The sequence below is a fragment of the Penaeus vannamei genome, chromosome 4 (genome assembly GCF_042767895.1).
Source record: "Penaeus vannamei isolate JL-2024 chromosome 4, ASM4276789v1, whole genome shotgun sequence".
In the NCBI taxonomy this organism is placed as follows: Eukaryota; Metazoa; Arthropoda; class Malacostraca; order Decapoda; family Penaeidae; genus Penaeus; species Penaeus vannamei.
In genome coordinates this window covers 17,298,925-17,323,924 of record NC_091552.1, presented here as the reverse complement: position 1 = coordinate 17,323,924, position 25,000 = coordinate 17,298,925, and the positions used below count along the sequence as shown (strand labels likewise).

General features: G+C 37.0%; 3 protein-coding genes across 5 annotated transcripts in view; 2 read left to right on the top strand and 1 right to left on the bottom strand.

Annotated features, from left to right (window-relative positions):
• The window catches only part of LOC138861471 (RUN and FYVE domain-containing protein 2-like), a 10,485-nt gene extending 3,154 nt beyond the window's left edge, over window positions 1-7,331 (top strand). The window contains exons 2-3 of the mRNA XM_070120811.1: window positions 1,044-1,196; window positions 6,871-7,331. Of these exons, the coding sequence (XP_069976912.1) occupies window positions 1,131-1,196; window positions 6,871-7,236 (432 nt within the window). The 5' untranslated portion in view covers window positions 1,044-1,130 and the 3' untranslated portion in view covers window positions 7,237-7,331. The remainder of the gene's footprint in view (window positions 1-1,043; window positions 1,197-6,870) is intronic.
• A 6,164-nt stretch (window positions 7,332-13,495) lies between these two features.
• Window positions 13,496-16,430, bottom strand: LOC113802527 (INO80 complex subunit C). Of its 2 annotated transcripts, XM_070120807.1 has the most exons (5): window positions 16,113-16,139; window positions 15,316-15,366; window positions 14,593-14,692; window positions 14,005-14,072; window positions 13,496-13,768 (listed from the first exon to the last, which is right to left on the bottom strand). In XM_070120807.1, the coding sequence occupies exons 1-5, from the start codon at window positions 16,122-16,124 to the stop codon at window positions 13,637-13,639; spliced, it is 363 nt and encodes a 120-aa protein (XP_069976908.1). In that variant the 5' UTR covers window positions 16,125-16,139; the 3' UTR covers window positions 13,496-13,636. The 2 variants fall into 2 exon arrangements, with proteins under 2 accessions (XP_069976908.1, XP_027208934.1); XM_027353133.2 differs by lacking the exons at window positions 15,316-15,366; window positions 16,113-16,139 and adding an exon at window positions 16,269-16,430.
• Window positions 16,431-17,111: 681 nt separating this feature from the next.
• LOC113802526 (M protein, serotype 5) lies at window positions 17,112-22,426 on the top strand. Of its 2 annotated transcripts, none has more exons than XM_027353132.2 (2): window positions 17,112-17,352; window positions 19,187-22,426. In XM_027353132.2, exon 2 carries the CDS (start codon window positions 19,268-19,270, stop codon window positions 21,092-21,094), a length of 1,827 nt encoding a protein of 608 aa, XP_027208933.2. In that variant the 5' UTR covers window positions 17,112-17,352; window positions 19,187-19,267; the 3' UTR covers window positions 21,095-22,426. The 2 variants fall into 2 exon arrangements, with proteins under 2 accessions (XP_027208933.2, XP_069976907.1); XM_070120806.1 differs by lacking the exon at window positions 17,112-17,352 and adding an exon at window positions 18,214-18,233.
• The last annotated feature ends 2,574 nt before the right edge of the window (window positions 22,427-25,000 follow it).

Genomic DNA, 25,000 nt, shown 5'->3' with positions numbered 1-25,000 from the left:
GTAGGGAGAGAGAAAGGGTGGAGGAAGGGAGGGAGAGAAAAAGGGTTAGAGGAAGTTTGGGAGAGAGAGAGGGTTAGAGGAAGGCAGGAGAGAGAGAAGGGTAGAGGAAGGTAGGGAGAGAGAAGGTTAGAAGAAGGTATGGAGAGAGAGAAGGTTAGAAGAAGGTATGGAGAGAGGGAGGGAGATAGAGGAAGGCAGGGAGAGACAGAAGGTTAGAGGAAGGGTAGGGAGAGAGAGAGGTTAGAGGAAGGCAGGGAGAGAGGGAGGGTTAGAGGAAGGCAGGGAGAGAGAGAAGGTTAGAGGAACGTAGGGAGAGAGAGAGGGTTAGAGGAAGGTAGGGAGAGAGAGAGGTTTAGATGAAGGTAGGGAGAGAGCGAGGTTAAGAGGAAGGTAAGGAGTGAGAGAGGGTTAGAAGAAGGCAGGGAGAGAGAGAGGGTTAGAGGAAGGCAGGGAGAGAAAGAGGGTTAGAGGAAGGTAGGGAGAGAGAGAGAGTGAGGAAGGGAGAGATTTTTTAGTTTTTTAGTTTTAATTCTATTTGTCACAATATATGTGTGTGTGTGTGTGTGTGTGTGTGTGTGTGTGTGTGTGTGTGTGTGTGTGTGTGTGTGTGTGTGTGTGTGTGTGTGTGTGTGTGTGTGTGTGTGTGTGTGTGTGTGTGTGTGTGTGTGTGTGTGTGTGTGTGTGTGTGTGTGTGTGTGTGTGTGTGTGTGTGTGTGTGTGTGTGTGTGTGTGTGTGCGTCAGTTTTTTAAATGAAAGAAGGGATGAATAAATGAATGTCTTTGGGTAATAAAAACTCTTCTCTTACTCATGTGACCAATAGGGATATAACTACTTTATTTTACAACTGTTGAATAAAAAGGTATTTAATCCTTTCAGGTTCTTTGAGAAATATATTTGTTGCTATATTGAAATAAAAGTTGTGTGGTTTATAATTACTTAAATTTAGGTGCTCTTCCAAGAGTGAAAGAAATACTATATATGTATATTGAATCAGTGTGAAATTTAAGAGGAACAGAGAAATACAGTTTACTTTATATTTCAGATATCAGATGGTGAGATCCATTCGTCCACCCTAGAAACGGACCTTAAGATTGAACGTGAATGGCGTCAGTCCTTGCAAGAGACCCTGATGAAAGACCGAGAATCCTTGGCTCAATTCCAGAGGCAGATAGCTGAGTTGCAGAAGAAGGAAGATGTTAGTTCAGTTATGCTGTTAATATTATTGCATTGATATGAAAATATTTTGTCAAGTTTGTTGTACTAGCAAATAGATGTATTATTATAGTGAAATTGCTGAGGATATGCTTTATAGAGCCCCATCCCCTAACATGTCTTACATTGAAATTGGTTACTGGGGGAGGTAGGGAGCAGCCTCTAGTCCAATGTACTTATTGATCAATAGTACCTATATGAGAACACCATGCAGGCAAAAGTCCTGCCAAAAGTAATGGACACCCTTTATTATTATCTTTTGCATATTCCTTTATGTAAATACATTATAATTTCTGGGCCCCCAATCACTTGCTCATTGTTGTGAGGGGGCTAAGGAGATGAAGACTGAGGCCCATTGTAGGGGATCAGGTCTCAGCCCTCACCTCAAATAACTTTGCATAGTCTTTCTTTTTCCCCCTTTCCTTTTTCTTCTTTTCTTCATCCCCTCCTTCTGACCACTTCCTAAGGTGTGAGAGCCATTCTAAAAGGATGAAAGGCTGGCTTTATGTCAGTCAGGAACAGCCTGGCACATGAGCACGGTATTACCCTTGGTGAATTGCTTACCCCTTACCCTTTATGGGAACCCTGAGGGGTAGACCATTTCTTTTCCCCACATATTTCAGATTCACTATGGCCAGTAATGGAGTTTTTTAATCCTTGTTAGGGGCATTAAGGCTTGCCTCTTTATTAACTACCTTATCTAAATTTAATTTCACTGGTTTCCTGACCCCTACCCCTCCTTTGGACGTAGCTCCAACCACTGGTACTAATACTCCTTCCTCAATGTTTACTAATGCTATCCATCCCAAACCACCCATACAGGTCATTATTCAACCTTGAGAATGCACCCCATCCTCTCTCAAAACATTCTCCACTCCATCTTCTACTGCACTATCTTCTTCATTGTTTACCACCTACCCCCTCATTACTACTATTTATACTGCTTCACTCCACATGACCCCATCTTCATCCCGCCCTCCTCCTACTGATTCAGACTCTGCAAACCTTTTGAGTACTCTCTTTGGCCCAGCCATGTAGGATCAATTCTTTGTGATTACCCCTACAACCCCTTGCTTTCACAATACCGTTCTCTTGCAACAATGTCTCCAGACACAATCAGGCAAAGTTTCCCTTCGCAGTTGTTCCAATCGTTCATGCCTTGTGACATTTACATCTGAATCCCAATTTCAAGCACTATCGAACCTGACTGACCTCACTGGCAAACCTATTCCTGCTGAACCTCACTCCGCTCTTAATACTTGTACCGGAATTGTATCTGTCTCTCAGACAAAAACTGGTCAGATTGTGAAAACAACCTACTTGCCTGCCTTGTTTACTATGATGCAGTGGCAGTACAATGCTAGACTATTCCTCTCAGAGGTCAGCATAAGTCGTACACCAATATTGCCAAGATTAGTTTCTGTTGACATGACCTCCTGTATGAAGTTTATATTGGTGGAGTGTTTTGCCCAGTTCACCCAGTCCTGTTAATGTTGGCGTTTTGGCCACCCAACTGAACACTGTCATTCTACAGCCCGCTGGCCTCTATGTTCTCAACCTGGTTATGACTGTTCAAATTGCCCTGCTCAGTCATGTACTTGTTCCAGTTATAGTGGCTCCCATAAGGTATTTTATTAGAGCTGCCCTGCCTATGAGCTTGAATTTAAGGTAGCAGTTTTCAGATTTAAACTAGGCCTCACTCTACAGCAAGCAAGGCGACAAGGTTTTTCTCTTTTTACCTATTCCTCATGAGAAGACCTTTGTTTCTCAGACCTCCTCACCTAAATCCCCTCCAGAAACTTTTAAAGAAATCCAGAACTTCCTAAATATGACCCAAAAGAATGCTCTGCTTCCTCATCCACCTTCCAGTCCCTCGATTCCTATTCTCTCTTCAGACAAAGTATTTGCCGATACCCATCCTGCTCTTCCTTAAGTTTCCTTTACCCCTCTTCCAACCTGCTCTCTCCCAATACACCCCATCCTCTTTTCATTCTCCATTATACTTATTGCTCCCACCTGAATGCTGAATCCCTTCTGTCGCAACAGTATCCTTCTCTGGGTCCCTCCCCACCTGACATTCTTCTTGATATTTCACCACCTTCCCCAGTCCCTATCAGCTCATTCCCCAGTCCACATTAGCTCATTCCTCAGATTTTTTACCTCCTATTTCTCCAATAACCCTCTTTACCCATATTACCCATTGATTGTTTCATATTAGCTCTTTTGCCAGTTTTCCTTAAACAGTGTTCCTATTTCTTCCCCAGTCACAGATACACTCCATTTCATCCAGTCGCCCTATACCCTTAACCCTTTCCTCTTTTACTAATCTCTAGTTTACTTCATTTGCTCCCCCTCTTTACCCTTTTCACTACCATACTATCCTGTAATGCTCTTTAATCGTTGACATCTAACACATTTAATCATTATCTTTAACTCATGTTTACCCTTTTTGCCACAATACTTTACCATAGTGCTATATGACCTTTAGTGTCTAGCATATTCATTTGTTTCAACCATTAATTACTTAAATTTAGGTGCTCTTCCAAGATGAAAGAAATACTATATACATATTGAATCAGTGTGAAATTTATGAGGAAACAGAGAAATACAGCTTCACTTATATTTCAGATATCAGATGGTGGAGATCCATTCGTCCACCTTAGAACTGATCTTAAGATTGAACGTGAGGTCAATAGTCCTTGGCAAGAGACCCTGATGAAAGACCAGAATCCTTGTCAATTCCCAGAGGTAGATAGTTGAGTTGCAGAAGAAGGAAGATGTTAGTTCAGTTATGTTGTTAATATTATTGCATTGATATGAAAATATTTTGTCAAGTTTGTTGTACTAGCAAACAGGATGTATTATTATAGTGAAATTGCTGAGATATGCTTTATAGAGTCCCATCCCCAACATACCACATTGAAATTGGTTACTGGGGGAGGTAGGGGAGCAGCTCTAGTCCAATGTACTTATTGATCAATAGTACCATATGAGAACACCATGTAGGCAAAAGTCCTGCCAAAAGCAATGACACCTTTATTATTATCTGTATATTCCTTATGTAAATACATTATACTTCTGGGCCCCCAATCACTTGCTCACAGCTGTGTGAGAAGCCAAGGAGCATGAAGACTGAGGCCCATTGTAGGGGATCAGGTCCTCAGCCCTCACCTCAAATAACTTTGCCAGTCTTTCTTTCCCTTCCTTCTCTTTTTCTTCATCCCCTCCTGACCACTTCCTAAGGTGTGAGAGCTATGCCAAAAGGATGAAGGCTGGCTTTTAGGTCAGTCAGAACAGCCTGCACATGAGCAATGGCATTACTCCCCAGAATTGCTTACCCTCAATTCCTTTTATGGGGAACCCTGTGGGTAGACCATTCTTTCCCACATATTTCAGATTCACTATGGCTAGCAATGGAGCTTCTTTAATCCTTGTTAGGGGTATTAAGGCTTGCTTCTTTTATTAACCAATTTTATCTAAATGATTAAATTTCACTGGCTCTCCTGACCCCTTCTACCTCCTCCTTTTGACGTGTAGTCTAACCACTGGTACTAAATACCCTTCCTCAATGTTTACTAATGCTTATCCATCCCAAAACCACCCATGTCATAGTCATTATTCAACCTTGAGAATGCACCCCATCCCTTTCTCAAAACATTCTCCACTCCATCTTCTACAGCACGATTCTTCATTGTTTACCACCTACCCCTCATTACTACTATTTATACTGCTTCACTCCACATGACCCCATCTTCATCCCGCCCTCCTCCTACTGGATTCAGACTCTGCAACCTTGAGTACTCTTGGCCCAGCCTAGATCAATTCTTTGTGATTACCTCTTACAACTCCCTTTTGCTTTCACAATACTGCTCTCTTGTAACAATGTTCCAGACACACCAGGCAAAGCTCGTAGCTGTTCCAATCGTTCATGCCTTGTGACATTTACATCTGAATCCCAATTTCAAGCACTATCAAACTAGACTGACTCACTGGGTAAACCTATTCCTGCTGAACTCACTCCGCCTTAATACTTTGGTGCCGGAATTGTATCTGTCTCTCAGACTGCAAAACTGGTCAGATTGTGAAAACAACCTACTTCTGCCTGCCTTGTTTACTATGATGCAGTGGCAGTACAATGCTGGTGACTATTCCTCTCAGAGGTCAGCATGGTCGTACACCAATATTGCTCATAAGATTAGTTTCTTGTTGACATGACCCTCCTGCATGAAGTTTATATTGGTGGAGTGTTTTGCCCAGTTCACCCAGTCCTGTTACTGTTGGGAGCAAGCTTTGGGCTAAATCTAACTGAACACTGCTCATTCTACAGCCCGCTGGCCTCTATGTTCTCAACCTGGTTATGACTAAAACCAAATTGCCCTGCTCAGTCATGTACTTGTTCCAGTTATAGTGGGCTCCCATAAGGTATTTTATTAGGAGCCGTCTGCCCACATTTTCTGAATTCTACAGTAGCAAAGCCAGATTTAAACTAGGCCTCACTTACAGTAAGTAAGGCGACAAGGTTTTTCTCTTTTTACCTATTCCTCATGAGAAGACCTTTGTTTCTCAGACCTCCTCACCTAAATCCCCTCCAGAAACTTTTAAAGAAATCCAGAACTTCCTAAATATGACCCAAAAGAATGCTCTGCTTCCTCATCCACCTTCCAGTCCCTCGATTCCTATTCTCTCTTCAGACAAAGTATTTTGCCGACACCCATCCTGCTCTTTCCTTAAGTTTCACCCTCTTCCAACCCGGTTCTCTCCCAATACACCTCTATCCTTTTTCATTCTTCCATTATCCTTATTGCTCCCACCTGAATGCTGAATCCCTTGTCGCAACAGTATCCTTCTGGGTCCTCCCACCTGACATTCTTCTGATATTTCACCTAATTCCTCTTCCCAGTCCCTATTAGCTCATTCCCAGTCCACACAGCCTGCCCTCAGATTTTCCTTACTCCTCCTATTTCTCCAATAACCTCTTTTTACCCATATATTACCCATTGATTGTTTCATATTAGTTTTGGCTAAGTTTCTTCCTTAAACAGTGTTCTGCTCTTCCCAGTCGCCAAGATACACTCCATTTCAACTGTTCTTTCACACTTAACCCTTTTCCTTTTTACAAATCTCTGTTTTACTTTATTTGCTCCCACACTTTACCCTTTTCACTACCATACTATCCTGTAATGCTCTTTAACCGTTGACATCTAACACATTTAATCATTATCTTTAACTCATGTTTACCCTTTTTGCCACAATACTTTACCATAGTGCTATATGACCTTTAGTGTCTAGCATATTCATTTGTTTCAACCATTAACCATTTTTTTCTTGATAAACACTATTAATGATAAAAATAATTGTTTGCTTTCTGATCATAAATTTGGAAAAAATAATTGATAAATTTAAATCTAGATGTATCACAGCTGTGACATTATTATCTGTGACAGGGTTGAACTTGTCCTTATTAAGAAACAAAACAGGCAAAAGTACTGCTTACATATAGGATTCTAGCCAATCACAAACCAATGTCACATCAAGGGACTGGGCATAAAAACATTTCCTCAGTAAAACCTCTTTAGTAATTATTCATGAGAAATTCTTGATTATTAGCAATGTAGTGAGTTATTAATTATCACTGACCAAAAATAATTATTTATCAGGAATATGAGGTTCTGAAGGGAGCACACATTCAGCTGATATCAACAGTTGAAAATCAAGAGAGAACGCTTGAAGAACTTGGTGCTCATTTGTCAGAATCAAAGCTCAAGATGGCAGACCTACGTGATGTTAGTAAATCATTACGTGATGCTCAATGGGCCCCAGACAAAGAGGCTTCTCACTGTCGTCTTTGTGAGAAAGAGTTTAGCATATCCCGTCGTAGACACCACTGTCGGCACTGTGGGAACATATTTTGCCATAGCTGTAGTGATAATACCATGCCCTTGCCCTCTTCCGCTCGACCAGTGAGAGTCTGTGATACTTGCCACACTCAGCTATTGCAGAGATACTCTAATTCTGAAAACTGAATATGTACATTGTTTCATTTATTGTTTTGTTATGAATATTTAGATAATGGTTCTATGTACAGTCCATGTGTATCAGAATGCTTCTAAGTGTAAATGTGTTTAAATCTGTGATGTATCGCCAGCTGTCGCTTGGTCATTATTCATAGACAGGGGTTGAACTTATGTCCTTATTAAGAAAACAAAAAATATAACACACCTGCCAAAAGTTGGACACAACAGACATTGCTTACATATGGGATTCTAGCCAATCACAAAACCAATGTCACACCGGTGCGACTGGGCACAAAACACTTCCCCAGCAAAACTTTAGTAATTATTCATGATAGAAATTCTTGATTATTAGCAAATGCAGCGAGTTATTAATTATCACTGACCAAAATACTATTTATCAGAATATGAGGTTCTGAAGGGAGCACAATATCCAGCTGATATCAACAGTTGAAAATCAAGAGAGAACTGAAGAATTTGGACATTAATCTGGACACCCATCTTTGTCAGAATCAAAGCTCAAGATGGCAGACCTACGTGATGTTAGTAAATCATTACGTGATGCTCAATGGGCCCCAGACAAAGAGGCTTCTCACTGTCGTCTTTGTGAGAAAGAGTTTAGCATATCCCGTCGTAGACACCACTGTCGGCACTGTGGGAACATATTTTGCCATAGCTGTAGTGATAATACCATGCCCTTGCCCTCTTCCGCTCGACCAGTGAGAGTCTGTGATACTTGCCACACTCAGCTATTGCAGAGATACTCTAATTCTGAAAACTGAATATGTACATTGTTTCATTTATTGTTTTGTTATGAATATTTAGATAATGGTTCTATGTACAGTCCATGTGTATCAGAATGCTTCTAAGTGTAAATGTGTTTGCCTGTTCATATATAGATGCATATAACACAAACACACACACACACACTCAATAAGTTGGACACAACAGACAGACAACTTTGACATTAATCTGGACACACATCTATTTTAAGCTGCCAGCATATCTCCTAACTATTCTATATAAATAACTATTTACTTAGTTACTCCTGCTGACATTCACTATACATCTATGTACTTATCTCTTTCATAATTTATTTACAGTCACATTAACAAATTATATATACCTTTTCATCTTGATATTGCACGGTTTGCTTGATGTGTATTTTATCAATCTCCCTAGCATTTAACCCATCAGCGACAGGTAAAAATTTTGTCAAGTTTACGTACGCACCGGCTTGTTGGCGCGCACCAGCAGTTTCCCCTGTTTGTGCCCGGCTCGATCGGTAGTTTGTGAGCGACATATAGCACCTAAAAGCTTTTATTTTGCTAAAATTTATAAAAATATTAAAATTTTGAAGGTTTACCTTCACTTTAGGAAGCATTGTTAAAAATCTTTATCATATAAATGAAGTTTCATGCATTTAGTGGAGGAGAAAAAAACAAACTCCTTCCGATTTGTTTTCAGGTAGCGCATGGAATGGGCATGGCATGATACCCCCGGCGTTTGGTCCACAACAGCCATGGCATGTACGTACGTGACACCCGGCGCCAATGGGTTAAACATTAGCAGAAACAGTGACTACATCCAACCATGTCTCTCTTCCCCCCCCCCCCCCCCCCCCTCTCTCTCTCTCTCTCTCTCTCTCTCTCTCTCTCTCTCTCTCTCTCTCTCTCTCTCTCTCTCTCTCTCTCTCTCTCTCTCTCTCTCTCTCTCTCTCGTTGCCCTCCCTCTCTCTCTCGCCCTCCTCCTCCTCTCTCTCTCCTTTCAGTCCTCCCTCTCTCTCTCTCTCTCTCGCCTCCCTCTCTCTCTCTCCTCTCCTCCTCTCTCTCTCTCGCCCTCCCTCTTTCTCTCTCTCGTCTCTCCTCTCTCTCTCTCTCGCCCTCCCTCTCTCTCTCGTCTCGCCCTCCTCTCTCTCTCTCTCTTGGTCTCTCCTCTCTTTTTCTCGTTCGCCCTCTCCCTCTCTCTCTTTCTCTTCCTCCCTCTCTCTCTCCCTTTTCTCTCTCGCCTCTCTCTCTCTTCGCCCTCTCTCTCTCTCTCTCTCTCTTTTTCCCCTCTCTCTCTCTCTCTCTCTCTCTCTCTCTCTCTCTTCTCTCTCTCTCTCTCTCTCTCTCTCTCTCTCTCTCTCTCTCTCTCTCTCTCTCTCTCTCTCTTCTCTCTCTCTCTCTCTGCTCTCTCTCTCTCTCTCTCTCTGCTCTCTCTCTCTCTCTCTCTCTCTCTCTCTCTCTCTTCCTATCCCTCTCTCTCTTTCTCTCTCTCTCTCTCTTACTCTCTCTTCTTGTCCCTCTCTCTCTCTCTTACTCTCTCTCTCCCTCTCTCTCTCTCTCTCTCTCTCTCTTTCTTTCTGTGTGACTCTCTCTCTCTCTCTCTTTCTTTCTGTGTGACTCTCTCTCTCTCTTTCTTTCTGTGTGACTCTCTCTCTCTCTTTCTTTCTGTGTGACTCTCTCTCTCTCTGCCTTTCCCTCTGCATCTCTCTCCCTCTCCTCCCTCTCCCTCTCTCTTTCCCTTTCCCTCTACCCTCCCTCTTCTATTCTGTTCTGTTCTGTTCTTTTCTTCCCATCCGCTCCCCTTAACTATCCTTGTCCCTTTTTCTTTCCTAATCCTTGTTCTTCCACCCCTTCCATTCTCTCACTCACTCACTCTCTAGTATCACTTTGTATGGCCTACATACATGTATAAATGTGCATGTGCATATATACACATATGTTAATGCAAATGTATCTTCTGCTGTCACTTTATCTGTGCATCTATCCATTTATGCCTATTGTGTGCATTATATCTGCCTGTCTCCCTATCATCACAAACACAAGCAAAAGCAGTGAAAACATCCCCCCAACCCCATACACAGTTCCATTTGTATGGATAATCACAAACACAGTGAAGGACATACACATATAAATATATATAGGCAAATATACATAACACAGATTCAGAAAAGATCCATTGCTTACTTTTCGCATATGAAATAGTAGTTGAATTACAGAAAACTAAGATAGCATTTTTAATATGATTTGTTTGAAAGATTTTCTTATAATCACATGAACTGTGTTGTATTTTACTGAAACTAATGATGTGAATTTGATGGCTCAGTTTACTATTATATTTAGAAATCTGAAGGTGCTATTTTCTATATTGTTAATGAATATGATAATGTCATCATAGATCTGAACTTGTATGTGCAAACATGTATATTAATATGTAAGTCATTTGGATTGATCTGTAAATAATTTGCCAAAGATCCAAAATTACTAATTATTAAGAAGATTGCTAGAATGAACTGATTACATAAGACATGTTAATTATTTTCTATGTTCTTGTAATTATCAAGCATTTTTTCAGTGTTAACTTCAGCCTATGCTACATTAATATGGTGGAAACCTGCTGCTGGTCGTATACACATCTGCATGGATACATAATCAAAGAATCTGATATGTATTCCCATGCTTTATAGAATACATCATCTATATTCATTCAATGAAGCTTGGTTCTAATATTAACAGGGTAACAAAACCTTAAATGCAAATGAATTGAAAGTATAAAATGAGAGTGTGTATTAATAATCATATTCCCTTGTTTTCCTCTTTTTTCCAAGTATTTTTGTATACTTGATCTGTGTAATAATAATACTGGGAAATTAAAATCCTTAAGTTAGAATACAAGTATTCTATGTCATAGAGACATAATAAAGGAAAATGCTTATACCTGCATTTTTTGTGGATAACGGATATGTAAAGTTGAGCATAAATGTCATTGTGTATGGAGTATAAGCCTAAATGCTATATGTGCATCTTGTGCATCAACCCAATTTGGAGTATTTGTCAGGATGCCTGCTTGTAGTGAAATGACATTACAAAGAATTTAATTTCTGGAAAATTTATGAAGTCATATATTTTAAGGAAATTGTTATCATAACATTTATTAAGAACAATTTTTTTTTCAGTTATTTTGAATATTTTTCCTACAGTATTTTTCTGTTACTGCATATGGTAGTATTGGACCATCCAGTTGTAAAATGTATTATTTTGTTAATGATTTGTTTTGGTCATCATGTGGTTTGTATGTCGTAATTTAGTGTCTGTTTTTGGTACTATGTTTAATAAAGTTCAAAGTTTATCAGAGAATTTTAAGGTTAAAGGTGAAGATATACTCAGTCCACCTGAGCTTTACAGTTGGTAAAATTAATTGCATATTTTTTTGATATTGGTTGATATTTGTTTGTTGGTCAATATTGGTTTTAGTGTACATTAATTTAGAAACTTACTGATGTTTCTTCATATTTTCATTAGTGAATACAGCTTATTTGTAATCCACTTTGCTGAAGTGAGATATGTGACATGGAGTCTACTTTTAGAGAACTTTTACTTGTATCAGCCCATTGTTAGGTGTTTTAGGTTCAAATCTTTCAACCAAAATTCAAAGGTTTTGGCATAAAAAGGCTAGGAAAAGCAGAAGCTAATATTAACTGTATTATTATCCATTAAATTTCCTTGTTTTTCTTTTCTGATTAATTTTCCGTGTTTTATCTGACTCAACTCCAAAGAAAGTAATATTGGGCAGTCAAAACTTTCTCATATTGTCATCTGTGCTTAGTAGCTGTGCAAAAAAATAGTAACAGCCAGTAGGAAATGTTCTACACATAGCATGCTACTCTTTGAGAACTGTTGGTCTACACCTACTATTCTATTCTCTTATTGTTACCTCATTTCCATGCTGTGAAGTTGATTCAAAACAAAATGCATATATGAAACAATTCTCACCAAAATCGAATCACTATGGTGATTTCTGGTGGTATATCCTTTAGTTAGATTAGTTGCTTGGCCATTACATTGGGATTTTCACTTGACCAGATCCTGCCCAATTACACAGCTCTGAATATGAGTACAGGCATCAGCTTGGATCAAGGTTAGGTTAGGGAATAATAGAAGTAACCATCCCACTGGCTACTGTAATATCCCAAATTAAAAATTCATTTCGGCAGACGTGACCTTATTTCTGCAAAGTTAAGGGACCCACTTTAATTCTTGGGTTTGTCCTTTGTTGCTCAACTTAAGCTTTGGATTAAATTACATGTAGATATAAGCATTGATCATCAAATATTTTTCACCATTTTCTGATTTCTTTTGTGTCACTCGCTACACTTCAGCAGGGAACATCACAGTTACAGCTAATGAAAAGGTAATTTGAAGAAAATATGTATTTTATAAGATTATGATTTGTTCATATAGCCAAAATGGTGCAAGCTCAGATCTGTTATTAACTTTTAAGGGAGTATAAAACACTACACCAGTGTATTGGGTTGCTGCAAGACATTTTATATATGCTATATGGTATTTTGTATTTTATACAAGTTTAGACCAATGGATAGTTTTTACATATTTTTAGACTTATTTTTCAGCATGAGATGTCAAGTTTATGCCTCTCAAAAGGATAACATTTCTCCTTTATGCTTCCAAATATTAAATTTTCAACAATTCCCTAGATTATCAACTTGCATTATATACAAATGTAGATGCTGAAAAACTATCAGTTGGTCACATTGAAGCAAATTATTTAGCAAGCAAATATTTAAAGGCAGAAATAATTTTGAAGTGCTAGGAGCCATTCACTGCCATGATTAATTAGAATTTGATGAAACCAATGCCCTCTCTTTATTTCCAGAAAAAAAGACATGCTTGTTAGATGTATGACCATTTTTTTATATGGACTGGGTATAATTCAAATAAAAATATTTTGGGATACATTTTCATTTCATTACCTCTTAACTGCTTGATAGAAATAGCTTGTACTCACAGCTTATATTTGAATGTAGCTGCTTGTGTCAAATGGGTATAGAAGATTCAATGTAGGCTGGCTTCCCTGAATTTTACATATTTTTTGCTGGAATGTAAATTTGGTTTAATGAGACTATATGTGTGCACAGCTTGCCTTACATAAAAAGGCAATACAGAAGACTTAGTTGGTTTTACACTTAGTACTTCTTTTAGGCAAAAAGTGGTTCATTTCAGGTGTTGAAATAACTTAACAAGGTGCCTTTTTATTTGTTTTAACATCATTAAGGCTTGGCTTACCTAAAGAAAGAATCAGTCTCCTGGAAATACTTTACACATGAATAAATATTGTGATACAAGCATTTCTCTGTACAAACTTAAGCATCAAATTCTTCATTACTTAGTGGCTTGTATACAATTTTTTGTGCAGTATAGTGATTGTCGGTTTATATTAAAAGCAAATATTTCTATTTATAGTTGAGAATGGTAAGAAAATTAATATATAGTTTCAATTCTAGTTTATTTGATGTAAGTGAAAGAATACATGATATTTATTTTCATGTTATATAAAATTGACAAAATAAAAAATATACATAAACTATAAATAATTTTGACCAGATACACATGTATACAATGAGCATCAATCATCCAACTATACTATTAGCTTTTCTCAGCTCTAATAGACCATTGACAATGTCCATGGGAAGATCACGGACCCTATAAAATTCAGAAGAATCTGCATATCTCAGTTTTGTTAGAGGGTCAGTGTAGTTGGCCTGAAAATCAGAGAATATCCATTATTTTCAGACATCATAGGGTAATTTATGGTAGTATCCTAAGTCCACATACTTTCTCAGAATACAATATTAAGAAATGAATGCTATCTTCTATTCCAATTTCACAATGTCTTTTCTTGCCTTTGGCATTTCTTATGGGTTTAACCATCATATATAATTCTAAAATGCACTATATCAATAAAATGACTACAAAGTACCAACTAAATATGACTTACGGGTAATCCAGAAACATCTGAATATTTTTTGGCTGGTGTAAAGGCTGGAGGGGCATCAATGCTGCTATCTGAAAGGAAAGATTTCTGTGGGATAACTTGGAGGATATTTTTGTAATCCCTTAAATTAATTGTTATTGTTGTATGGGTTGGAGTTTAGACTGAGATGAATTAGAAAAGAATTGTGAGAGGAAAGTACTGAATGGCCATACTGGGCATGATTATGCTAGACTTAGAAGACTTCCCAAAGAAATTAGCAATATTTTTGGGGAAGCCAGCAAAATAAATGATCAATAATAAATAAAGGTATGCATGTCCATAGGGGGTCTCATACTAACTGCCCAACAATGGAAGTATTAAATTTTTGTCAATTTAAACCATCTCTAACATGAGCATCAATATAGTCACTTAATGACTCTATTTTGTGATTGTAGTGCATTAAAGTGAAGATATTGATGCTTAAATTAATAATAGTTTCAATAAAAAAATTGGTCTAAGACCCCCTTTGAAGGTGTATATCCTCAAATCTACTTTTGAATGTGTAACCACAGTATTTTATTTAATATATACTCATACAAATGTAGGACTTACAGTGAACAGCATCATGAGGCCAGGTGTAGCCCCTTTCCAGAGCTATAATCTGTTTCAAGTTCTTCCATCCTCTTTTTTTGCTGCTACGGAATGCGGTGTGCTGGAATTCAAATTAACATAATTTGAAGCTTTGAAGAACCCTTTCTACACTGACTTGAAACTTATTATGATGAAATATTTGTGAAAAACATGATATGTATATAATTTTTTTTCAATAAGATTATTCTCAATTAGTGTAAACTGTTCTGTCTGTCTCTGATATTTATTTGGATAAAATTACCTATAATTAAGCTTTTTAAAAACCACCTTACCACTATTAATGCTAAAATCCTATAATGTGACTATACTAAGACACAGCCATAGAAAGAACTGAGGAGATGGATAAGTAAAACAGTTGTGAATATGGGGATGGAGCCTCTGCTTAAAAAGCTAAATGATTTTCAAATTGTAATCATAATTATTGTAACTCAACTGACAAATAAAGACGTGATTTCTTGGGGATTGACCCTTATAAATGAGGAGATAATTTTATAGAAAAGTAGTATACTGCCAAAACTAAACTATAAAAAGTCCAGAGGTATATTTTCCAGCGGTTACGGGAAATGCGACAGGAATTGAGCAGACTGTTATCTTTAATCGGGTTGCCAGATACATTCCTCCTACTTCGGATATTTCATGCATATTCATACTTATATTGGATATCTATAATACAGCACTACCCACCATAAGATATGAAAAGCCATCTTGGATATCATATTCCAATATACTGTGTACCTGTTGAAAAAATAACCAGTACAGTAAAATAGCAAGCCGTCAACCACGATTATTCCCATTACATCACAGAAATGGGCGGAGCTTCGAGGCCTGTCTCGCCTCTGATCACGAGACAGCTTTTGATGTCGCATCACATCTCGGGACATCCTAATTCCCGTCGAAAAAGATGCCTCAGGTTTTGTAATTCAAAGAAACGATTTCAGTTTCATTTTCACACTACCATACATTGCCAGGTAAACTTTACCTGTAATGGAACATATATACAACAAGACACTTCAACTGCAACATTTCCTAGTATTAAGAAAACTATGCAACATGTAAGTGATACTTTAGTATACATTTACATGATGACTGCAGTAAAATTGGGAAAATCAAATGACTGTCATAAAGAGAAAAACTACACACACCCTGATACTGAGAAAATAGATCACAACATCTACCACGCAGAGAAAAAGTCCATGGTGGGTGTATGGTGGTCTGGAGACTGCTGCGCAGGGAAATATAGCAATTGGGTTGGGGTCTGGGGTTAAACTCCCTCGGTCAATAAGCATTTTGGTACAAATGACAATGTACTGCAACAATATATGTATGACTTAGCCAAAATCAATAAGCCTTTTAATTTCTAATTCTGGTAAGCTAGATCTTGTAGACCTTGGTGATCTATTATCAAAAAAGGAAGTGTCACTTGCTGGTGAACAGAAACTGAAACAGGTAATAGTTCTGGAACTTTAATATGAACAGCATACGTATGAAGTCATCGATTTCCACCATTCATTCGTGATTTGGGGTGATTTGGTTCAATTTTGAGTGTTTTACATAATTTTTCTTATTTTTCGTAGAAACCATTACACTGCGATCATGTTCATAGTCTTACGGAGAGCCAATGATAAAATGTTGCCTACCTGGAATTCAGGATTTTTGAAGACTGGAGCCTTTTTTTCTTCCTTCTCTTCAATTATATCTTCTGTTGTAACCATTATTTGTGTTAGCAATGAATCCGAGTCGGAAAAGGGCAAAAGGTTCAGCTAATGTTTATGAGCGAATTGGCTATCTTTTTTTAAAACCGGGTTATGCTATATCCATATCTCGTAATATTTGGCAAAAATACGTATATTTTGTATATTTCAGGGTAGTTAATATGAAACATAATAATTATATAAACTATTAAGATAATTTATTTTGTAAATTCAACAGAATCATATAAAACTTTTACGAAATATTTATTACATAATCCTGAACTAAAAGAACGCGAACTGCCTTAATTTTTTTATTATTATTTTTATCAATACTATTGTTATAATTATTATTTTTTTTTTGTATAAGCAAAACTAGCCCTCTTTGCATATTATCGAGAAAAAAATAATGTAGCCTTTGACTGATAACTGCACTTGTTCACAGTGCTTCAACGCAAACTCAGTTGTTCAAGGGCCTAAATTTTTTAGATGGAACTTTGCAATATTTGATGAACTTGCACTTGTATAGAAAATGGAATCCATAATTAATATGTAATCTGGATTAGAAAAAAAGACATCAAATAAACATGACCAGTTACATTATCAAAATGTCAAAATTAGAACAATTGAATTAGGTTGTTTATTATTTTCCTAAATATTTTGGCTCCGGTAGATGCAAAAGATCTTTACATTTTCAAGAAAAAAAACGCGCATATTAGAAGAAAGATGAATTTGTGAAAAAGATTAGATGAAATACAACCACGTTTGTCAGTACTTGCTAAGCTCTAGTTCTTATAAATCTCAAATAAAAGCTTATGAACGCAACATATTCCTCCTTCATAAGTTTTACATATCAATTATTTACATTATAAATGATAAATACATATATCATAATTGGTCCCAATTATCGGCGGGTTATTACTGCTATATTAATATCTTTAGCGGTGTTGCAAATGAACGAAAATCATTTCCAAAAACAGATCGTTCGTGTTATGGTGCGTTCAAGAGGAGCAGTAGATCACAGACGAAGTCGGTAAGTAGTAATTTTGTCATTTGATGACTATCTTTCGAAATGGATGAAAAAATGTTTTGTTAGATTTTTAAAGTCCAATTTTGTTAAATCTGACTTTAAGATCTGTGTCACAAACACCGATGTATCTACCAATGGCTAATAGTTACCAACACTTATGGTGTAGTTTTAACCCGACTTTCATAGCAGACTTGTCTCCAACACCAGGGAATGGCTTAATAAATGTAGAATTTGGTCGTTTTGCCCATCCACCGGTTAACCCTCACGTCCCCTCACCTGATAAGTTCCTCTGTTAAGGGGAGGAGGAAGCTTTCTTTGGCTGGGAACAATGTATTGGATTGGGTTAAAGTATAGGTTAGGTCAGGTTAAGTTTGATTAGGATAGGATGGGATGCGATGGGATTTAGGTAGGATAGGATAGGATAGGATGAGAAAGGATAAGTTTGGATAGGTAAAATTAGATTTAGCAGACTAAAATTTGAGTGAAACAATAAGAATGCAAAATACAACTAAATAAAAAATTATACACCCAAAAGTAATTGCTTCAAAGGGGGATACTACACATTATCTTCCATTTGGTTAACAGACCCAACTCTAGTAGATCTTTTATGTTTTGGTTTATCAGGTTTTTTCTTCTTAGAATGTTTCATAGTAACGATTTTATAGGCCAGGTGGGAATGGCAAATGTAGAGATGCACATAATAAATAAAGTAAAACAGACAGTGGACTGTGTTGAAATTGCATGTGCCAAGTCCTTAGAGTTTGTAACTATCCAACCATACATTAGCACAAGTAACCTCAAAGAAAACTAATCTGTTCTGATGAAAGTGTTGTAGTACAGTAGACTGTCATAGTTTGAAGAGTGATTATTTATCCATGGCATAGGTGAGACCTTTATTTTATTCACATTTGTAAAGTTATATTACTTTACTTTCAGTACTATTCTTATTTTTTTTGGTAAGATATGTATATATCAAATGTGCCTTGAAGCTGATTGCGTGGTAATGTTTTTTTGGGAAAGTGAGACAATTTTCACTTGCCTTTTGTTTCAAATTGAAGGGTAGGATCTCACTTTAAGTTACATTCAAAATGTATTATGCTTTATTGAGTTGTCTGTCCCTGAAGTCCCAGATTTTCTCGTTCTTGGGTGTGAGTGTGAATGAGTGTGTGAGTGCATGTGGGAATGTGTATGAGTGTGTGCTTGTGCACGAGTGTGAGAGTGTATGAGTGTATTTGAGTGCATGTATAAGAATGTGTGTGCCTGTACATGTATGAGTGTGTGTTGTTTGTGTATAAGTGTTTGTTGTTTGTGTATAAGTGTGTGTTGTTTGTGTATAAGTGTGTGTTGTTTGTGTATAAGTGTGTGTTGTTTGTGTATAAGTGTGTGTTGTTTGTGTATAAGTGTGTGTTGTTTGTGTATAAGTGTGTGTTGTTTGTGTATAAGTGTGTGTTGTTTGTGTATAAATGTGTGTTGTTTGTATATAAGTGTGTGTTGTTTGTGTATAAGTGTGTGTGTGTGTGTGTGTGTGTGTGTGTGTGTGTGTGTGTGTGTGTGTGTGTGTGTGTGTGTGTGTGTGTGTGTGTGTGTGTGTGTGTGTGTGTGTGTGTGTGCATGCATGCATGCATGCACATCAAAGGACAGATTCCTTCCTTTAGTTGGATAATTTACTGTTTTTATTGCACTAGGTATTGATATTTGGTTATAATGCAATTTCTTAACTCAATTTCAGCTCTGATGGCATTTGATACTCTATGATTTTAGGCACCTCACTGTGTGCTTTGCTTTTCTATTTTTCTTCAGTATTTGTCATAGTAATATACAAATTTTTTTCTTTCAGACTTCCAGTCTTCAGGGTAGTAAACTTCCTCACATGTTGCAGTGGTGCAACACATGAAAGCAGAACAGTTTATGTAACAAAATGTCAGAATCAGATTGTCCCACTGGTGCGGAGAAAAAGGATGCTGAAAAATGTCATTTCAGCTCAGATAGTTCCAGCAGCTCAATGGATATAAGTGACCAGATCACTATTCAAGTATTTACCCAAGGACAAGAAGAAGGCCAGTTTGTGAGGGAGAATAGCCAAGACAAGGATGTAAGTGATCACTGGATGAACAATAAAAAAGAGAATTATGAAGTAAAGGATGGTGATATGCAGAATGGTGGAAAAGAAGACTCAGATAACCATGAAAAAGGATTGAATGATCAAGTGTGGGCAGAGGATGGAAAGGTATTAGGACTGGGTGATAAGGGTGGAAATGATGGCTATATTGATGATTCTACAGGGACTGAGAATACAGACTTGGAGGATGAAAGTTTTTTGAATAGGGAACAAGGAAAACCAGGCAAAAATGATGCTAAAGGTGATGAGGTTGAGGATGAAAAGAAGAATGCTCAAGAGTCATCAGATGGGAGCCAAGATAGAATGATATCAGAGGATATAAATGAGACTCTAGTAGAGTCAAATAAAAACACAAAGCCATCAGAAAAGATGGCAACAGATATGGAGATTGATGGGAAGGAGGAGACAGAAGTACAAATTTCATCAGTTGAAAATACAAGATTAGTGAAGGGTGTATATAGGGATGATGTTGCAGAGGATAAACATATAGTACAAGAGTTATCAGTTCAAGAAGATAATGCACAATGTGATAACACAAACGATGACATTGCACTTGATAAAGACAAAAATTTAGGAACTAACTTACTGGTCTCAGTAAAGGAGGAAAATACTAAGTTATCAGAAGGGACAGTTGAGGATAACCATGTCAGAATATGTAAAGGAATACCAGATGCTGTAAACTCTAAGCAAGACAATGGCAACTCTGAACCAACAGATACTTATCCTAAGAGTAAGGGGAACACTGATACACAGAGTACAGTACATAATACCAAGTTGACTGAGGCAAATAGTCATGTACAAAATGACAATGTTGACATGAAATGGGAAAGTGATACAAACACTTCTGAATGGGAAACAGGGATGTTTGTAACTGAAGTTAGAGATAATACTAGTCAAGAAGATCCAGATTTAGAATGTCATCCAGAGAAAGATGATTCTTCAACTTTCCCTGAAGAGAGCACTGATAATATTTTGGAAAATTGTTCAAAAGATTCAGATAGTGAGAATAGCAGAGAAATGGGCACTTCTATAGGTGTCAGTTCAGAAAATGATAAAGTTGTATCTGAAAGAGTAGTTGATGAAGAAGTTAGTGATGAAGTGGAGACAGAGGAGTATCAGCAAACTCAGGAGAATGATGACCAACAGATTTTACCAAATCACAATGATGCAGCACAAGAAGGAGAGCTAAGAGAGTTGGTGGAAAATGATAACCAAAGAGGGAGAGTCCAGTCTGAGGAAAAGGAAATGCATGAAAAGGAATCCGAAAGTCGGAAAGGTGTCAGCAGTGTAATTCAAAGTGATGTACAGGAGAGAGATATCAATTTGAAGGATAATGCCTGTGAAGAGAAGATCACCAAAGTACACAAGAGGATAAGTGGACAGAAGAGAAAAAATGAGTCTACTACTGAAACTTCTAACAAGAAGAGTATGAAGAACATAGAGAGGGTAAAAAAAAAACTTGAGGAAATAATGGAGAAATCTAAGGCTGAGGAGGACAAGGCCATTGCAGAGTTACAAAAAATGAGGCAGGAAAAAGCTGAGGTACTGAAGTCAATAACGGCAGAAATGGAAGTTTTGAAAAGCCTTCTTGCCCAGGGCAAAGTGCATGTCCTCGAGAAAAGTTAGTTACTACATGAAAAATATACTGTATACTAAGGAAGTTCAAGAAAAAAAGCTTCAAAAATGAATAAAATGAAGGTTATGTTGTAATAACCACATCAGTTATAAAAAGTATATTTATGTAATTTAGACATCATATATTTTAAATACTTTGTTTACACAACCATTTTTTTTATCCTTGAAAATTTAATGGCATACAGGCATTCCTTGCAGTTCAGTCTGGTTATTGCCTCCAGAATTCTATGTATGTTTTTTTTTTTTTGTGATAGATTATGTAATCTGTAAGCGATGTTTAGGCTATTATATGATCTCTATAACTTAAAAGTAGAGAACATACCCAGACATGGCTACAATCAAACACTTCCAGAAATTTTTTGTGCCTCAGTATTGCAGTGTTTATGTGTGATCTTTACATGGTCCTGTGATTGTGTTATATCTTTGATAATTGCACTTTAAGCATAGGACCTGACATAATGTAGGGAAAAAGGCTAAGGGAAAGCTGTGTTGAAATTATCATTCAGTAATTTCTTTACCCCAGTTTCATCATATCTATTATTAATTTTTATGTATTTATCTTTTTTTTTATAATTGTATTATAATTTCATGCTTATTTTAATAATTCTTGCCTCTAAATGTCCTTAACCAGGTTTTCTTTTACAATAATTTCTTTACTTTGAATGCCTAGAAATCAACAATAAAGCCATGTGAAAATGCTATTGGTATAAGGTCTCACCTTAAAATTAATGTTCAAGGACTGTCATCCTCTGTATAGTGATGGATACCTGCTTATGTTTTTGGCTTGTTTCCAAGGCTATGTTAGGTAAATTTGCTCAGTTTGCCAAGCCAAAAGTCTTGAAGTTAAGGAACAAAGTTTAAAATGCCTATGGAAGGGATAATTTATGTTTTTATTATTATTATTATTTTCACAGCGTGTCCACCACAGTGGGTATGATTTGTGGGCACAGTGGGGTTACTTGTATTGTGACCTCACAGGTGAGAAAACAAAAGGGAAATTACACATTTTCCCACTTTTGGTGTCATCTCTATTCATTGTACCTACTAATTATGCTGCTTTATGATTCAGTAATTTTGATATTCTGCTGATAGTTTATTTATAATGATTTTGTCATTAATGGCTTTGTTTCATTATTGATGATACCCATTTCATAATGAATTGCTTTTGTTTGAATATATTATAACAGAGATTGCCAAGCAATCTTTCTTTTTGTGTGTGGATACTGTACATAATCTATTATAGATTATACATAAATTTGACTTCTGGAATCCATGGAGCCATTGTTATTTGTATTCTCTGTTTAGTAAAGAGATATTTTATTACTGCTTTATTTATGATTCACATTACCTTTTCCTTCCTTCTCTTCCTGCAGACCACATAAAGTCTACTGAAGTTGGTGTATATTCTTTCAATAATGTTGGTGCATTCTTCATTCACTCACTCTCTTTCTCTCTCTTTTTTTTTTCTCTCTCTCTCTCTCTCTCTCTCTCTCTCTCTCTCTCTCTCTCTCTCTCTCTCTCTCTCTCTCTCTCTCTCTCTCTCTCTCTCTCTCTCTCTCTCTCTCTCTCACACACACACACACCCACACACACACACACACACACACACACACACACACACACACACACACACACACACACACACACACACACACACACACAAACAGCCAAGCTCAAATAATGGAAGAAGCCAAGAAAATGACAGCTACATATGCAGATGTATCAAAAGTAAAGGAAACCGTGAATGAAATGGAAAAAAAGATAGAACAAGACATCAAGACCACAAAGGAGGAAATTAAAACACAGCTTGCAGCAACGATTAAGAAGAATGAATTCAAATCCCACCTTGGGCAACATGCAAGAAATATTGCTAATTTGGCTGACGTAAACAAGGACATAGTAATATTGGGACACAAAGAAAAAGTTGTAGAAGATGGAATTGAACGATACAACGAAGACAAGAGATTAATTGTAGATATTCTCAAGGTCATAAATCCCGAATTCGCCGAGCAGAATATCATAGCTCACAGGAGGCTAGGATTATTCTAAAAGGGAAAGAAACGGCCTCTAAACGTAACATTCTTGAATAAGCAAATAGTAACTGATATAATAAAGAAAGCCAAAGTTCTGGCCACCCATGAGGAATACAAAAAAATCTGGATAAGAGAAAACATGACCAAAGATGACAGAGTAACACTACAAAAGAAATTGGAAGAAGTAAAAAACAAAAATGAACAAAGGACTGAAGAGGAAAAAAAACTTATTTATTTGGAGGGTGAGAGGTCTCCAAGCAAAGCAAATATACTATCGGAACCAAAATGTAGAGGTAGACAAACATTAACCCTGCAACCAAATTTAATACCTAAAGATTATATAGAAATAGTTTACACAAATATTGATGGTCTATCTTCGAAGTTGCTTGAACTAGAGACAATAATTGATATGGATAAACCAGATGTAATATGCATCACTGAAACCAAACTGGACCCCTCCACAGACGATGTAACATTAGGGCTTAAAGACTATAATATTTGGAGAAAAGATAGGGCAGATGGAAATGGAGGGGGTGTAGCAATATTAACAAAGAAAGGAATTATTATAAAGAAGTTAGAAATTTATCAGGACCCCATAGTGGAAATGAAGGTAATTGAGGTAGAAACAAATGGGGTAAACATAATAATAACCACGGTATACATGCCACCTCAAACATCGGCGTGGTCACTATAAAATTACCAGAAACTAATTCAAGAGACAATAAAGAGCCTGGAAGAAGTGCTACAACTTTCGGAAACCAATTCAACAGAAATTCTTATTACAGGGGACTTTAATAGCAAAACGACTGGGAAAGTCTCGATCCTAGAGCACAATCACATTCTTGGAATGCTAAATTACTAGATGTCATAAATGAGCATTGCCTTTTCCAGAATGTAACAAATCATACCAGGATAAGAGGGCTAGATAGGCTGTCTATGCTTGACCTAATATTTACAAAGCATAACGACGATATTAAGGATATCGAATACTGTCCTCCTTTAGGAAAAAGCGACCATGTAGTGATTAAACTAAAATACTGTCTGCTACAGGAAAAACTCATCGTAAGCAAAGAAAGAAAGGAAAAGTACAATTACAAAAGAGGTGATTATAGAAGCCTTAAACATTTCTTTGATAACATAAACTGGGAAACACTTCTGGATGATGAGAACCTTGATGTTCAGTATGCAAAATTTTGTGAGATCTATAAAAAAGGAGTGGAAAAATTCATACCCAAATTCAAAATTGAAGCAAGAAATGGCCAAAATGGTTCAACGACAAATGCAAGAAAATGAGGGAAAAAAAGCATCTCCTTTGGAAAAGATTCAGAAGGCATAGATCTCAGGCAGCATATGAAAGATATAAAGTAGGAAGAAATGAGTATACCCAAACCATGAGAGAGGCAAAATTAGACTTTGAAAAGGACATAATAAACAAATGCACAAGTCAACCAAAACTCTTCTTTAACTACATAAATAGTAAAACTAAAAGTAGGGATCAAATTAGCGCTATCAAAGACAATAACATTATATATTCTAAGGAGGAAGAAATGTGTGAAATCCTAAATGAGAAATTTCAGTCAGTGTTTGTTCAGGATCCATGCTTTGATATGGCAAATACCCGTACAGACGTAAAGAACATCGAAAATATCACCCTCAAAAAGAACGAAATAAAAGATCTGCTAAAAGGATTAGACAAGACCAAAGCAGAGGGACACGTTGAAATTTCTAACTGGGTTCTTAGGGAATGTGTCGAAGAACTGTCTACTCCTTTATTGTTAATATTTCAAAATTCACTAAGACAAGGTAAACTACCAAAAAGTTGGAAATTCGCAAATGTTACACCCTTATATAAGAGCGGCGACAA

Excerpts from the sequence above, each read along its gene's own strand:
- LOC113802527 (XM_027353133.2), bottom strand. The coding sequence starts at position 16,343 with ATGGTTACAACAGAAGATATAATTGAAGAGAAGGAAGAAAAAAAGGCT. Across the intron at positions 14,693-16,268 it reads TCAAAAATCCTGAATTCCAG|CACACCGCATTCCGTAGCAG; the intron begins GTAGGCAACATT and ends TTTGAATTCCAG. Across the intron at positions 14,073-14,592 it reads GCCTCATGATGCTGTTCACT|ATAGCAGCATTGATGCCCCT; the intron begins GTAAGTCCTACA and ends CTTTCCTTTCAG.
- LOC113802526 (XM_027353132.2), top strand. The coding sequence starts at position 19,268 with ATGTCAGAATCAGATTGTCCCACTGGTGCGGAGAAAAAGGATGCTGAA.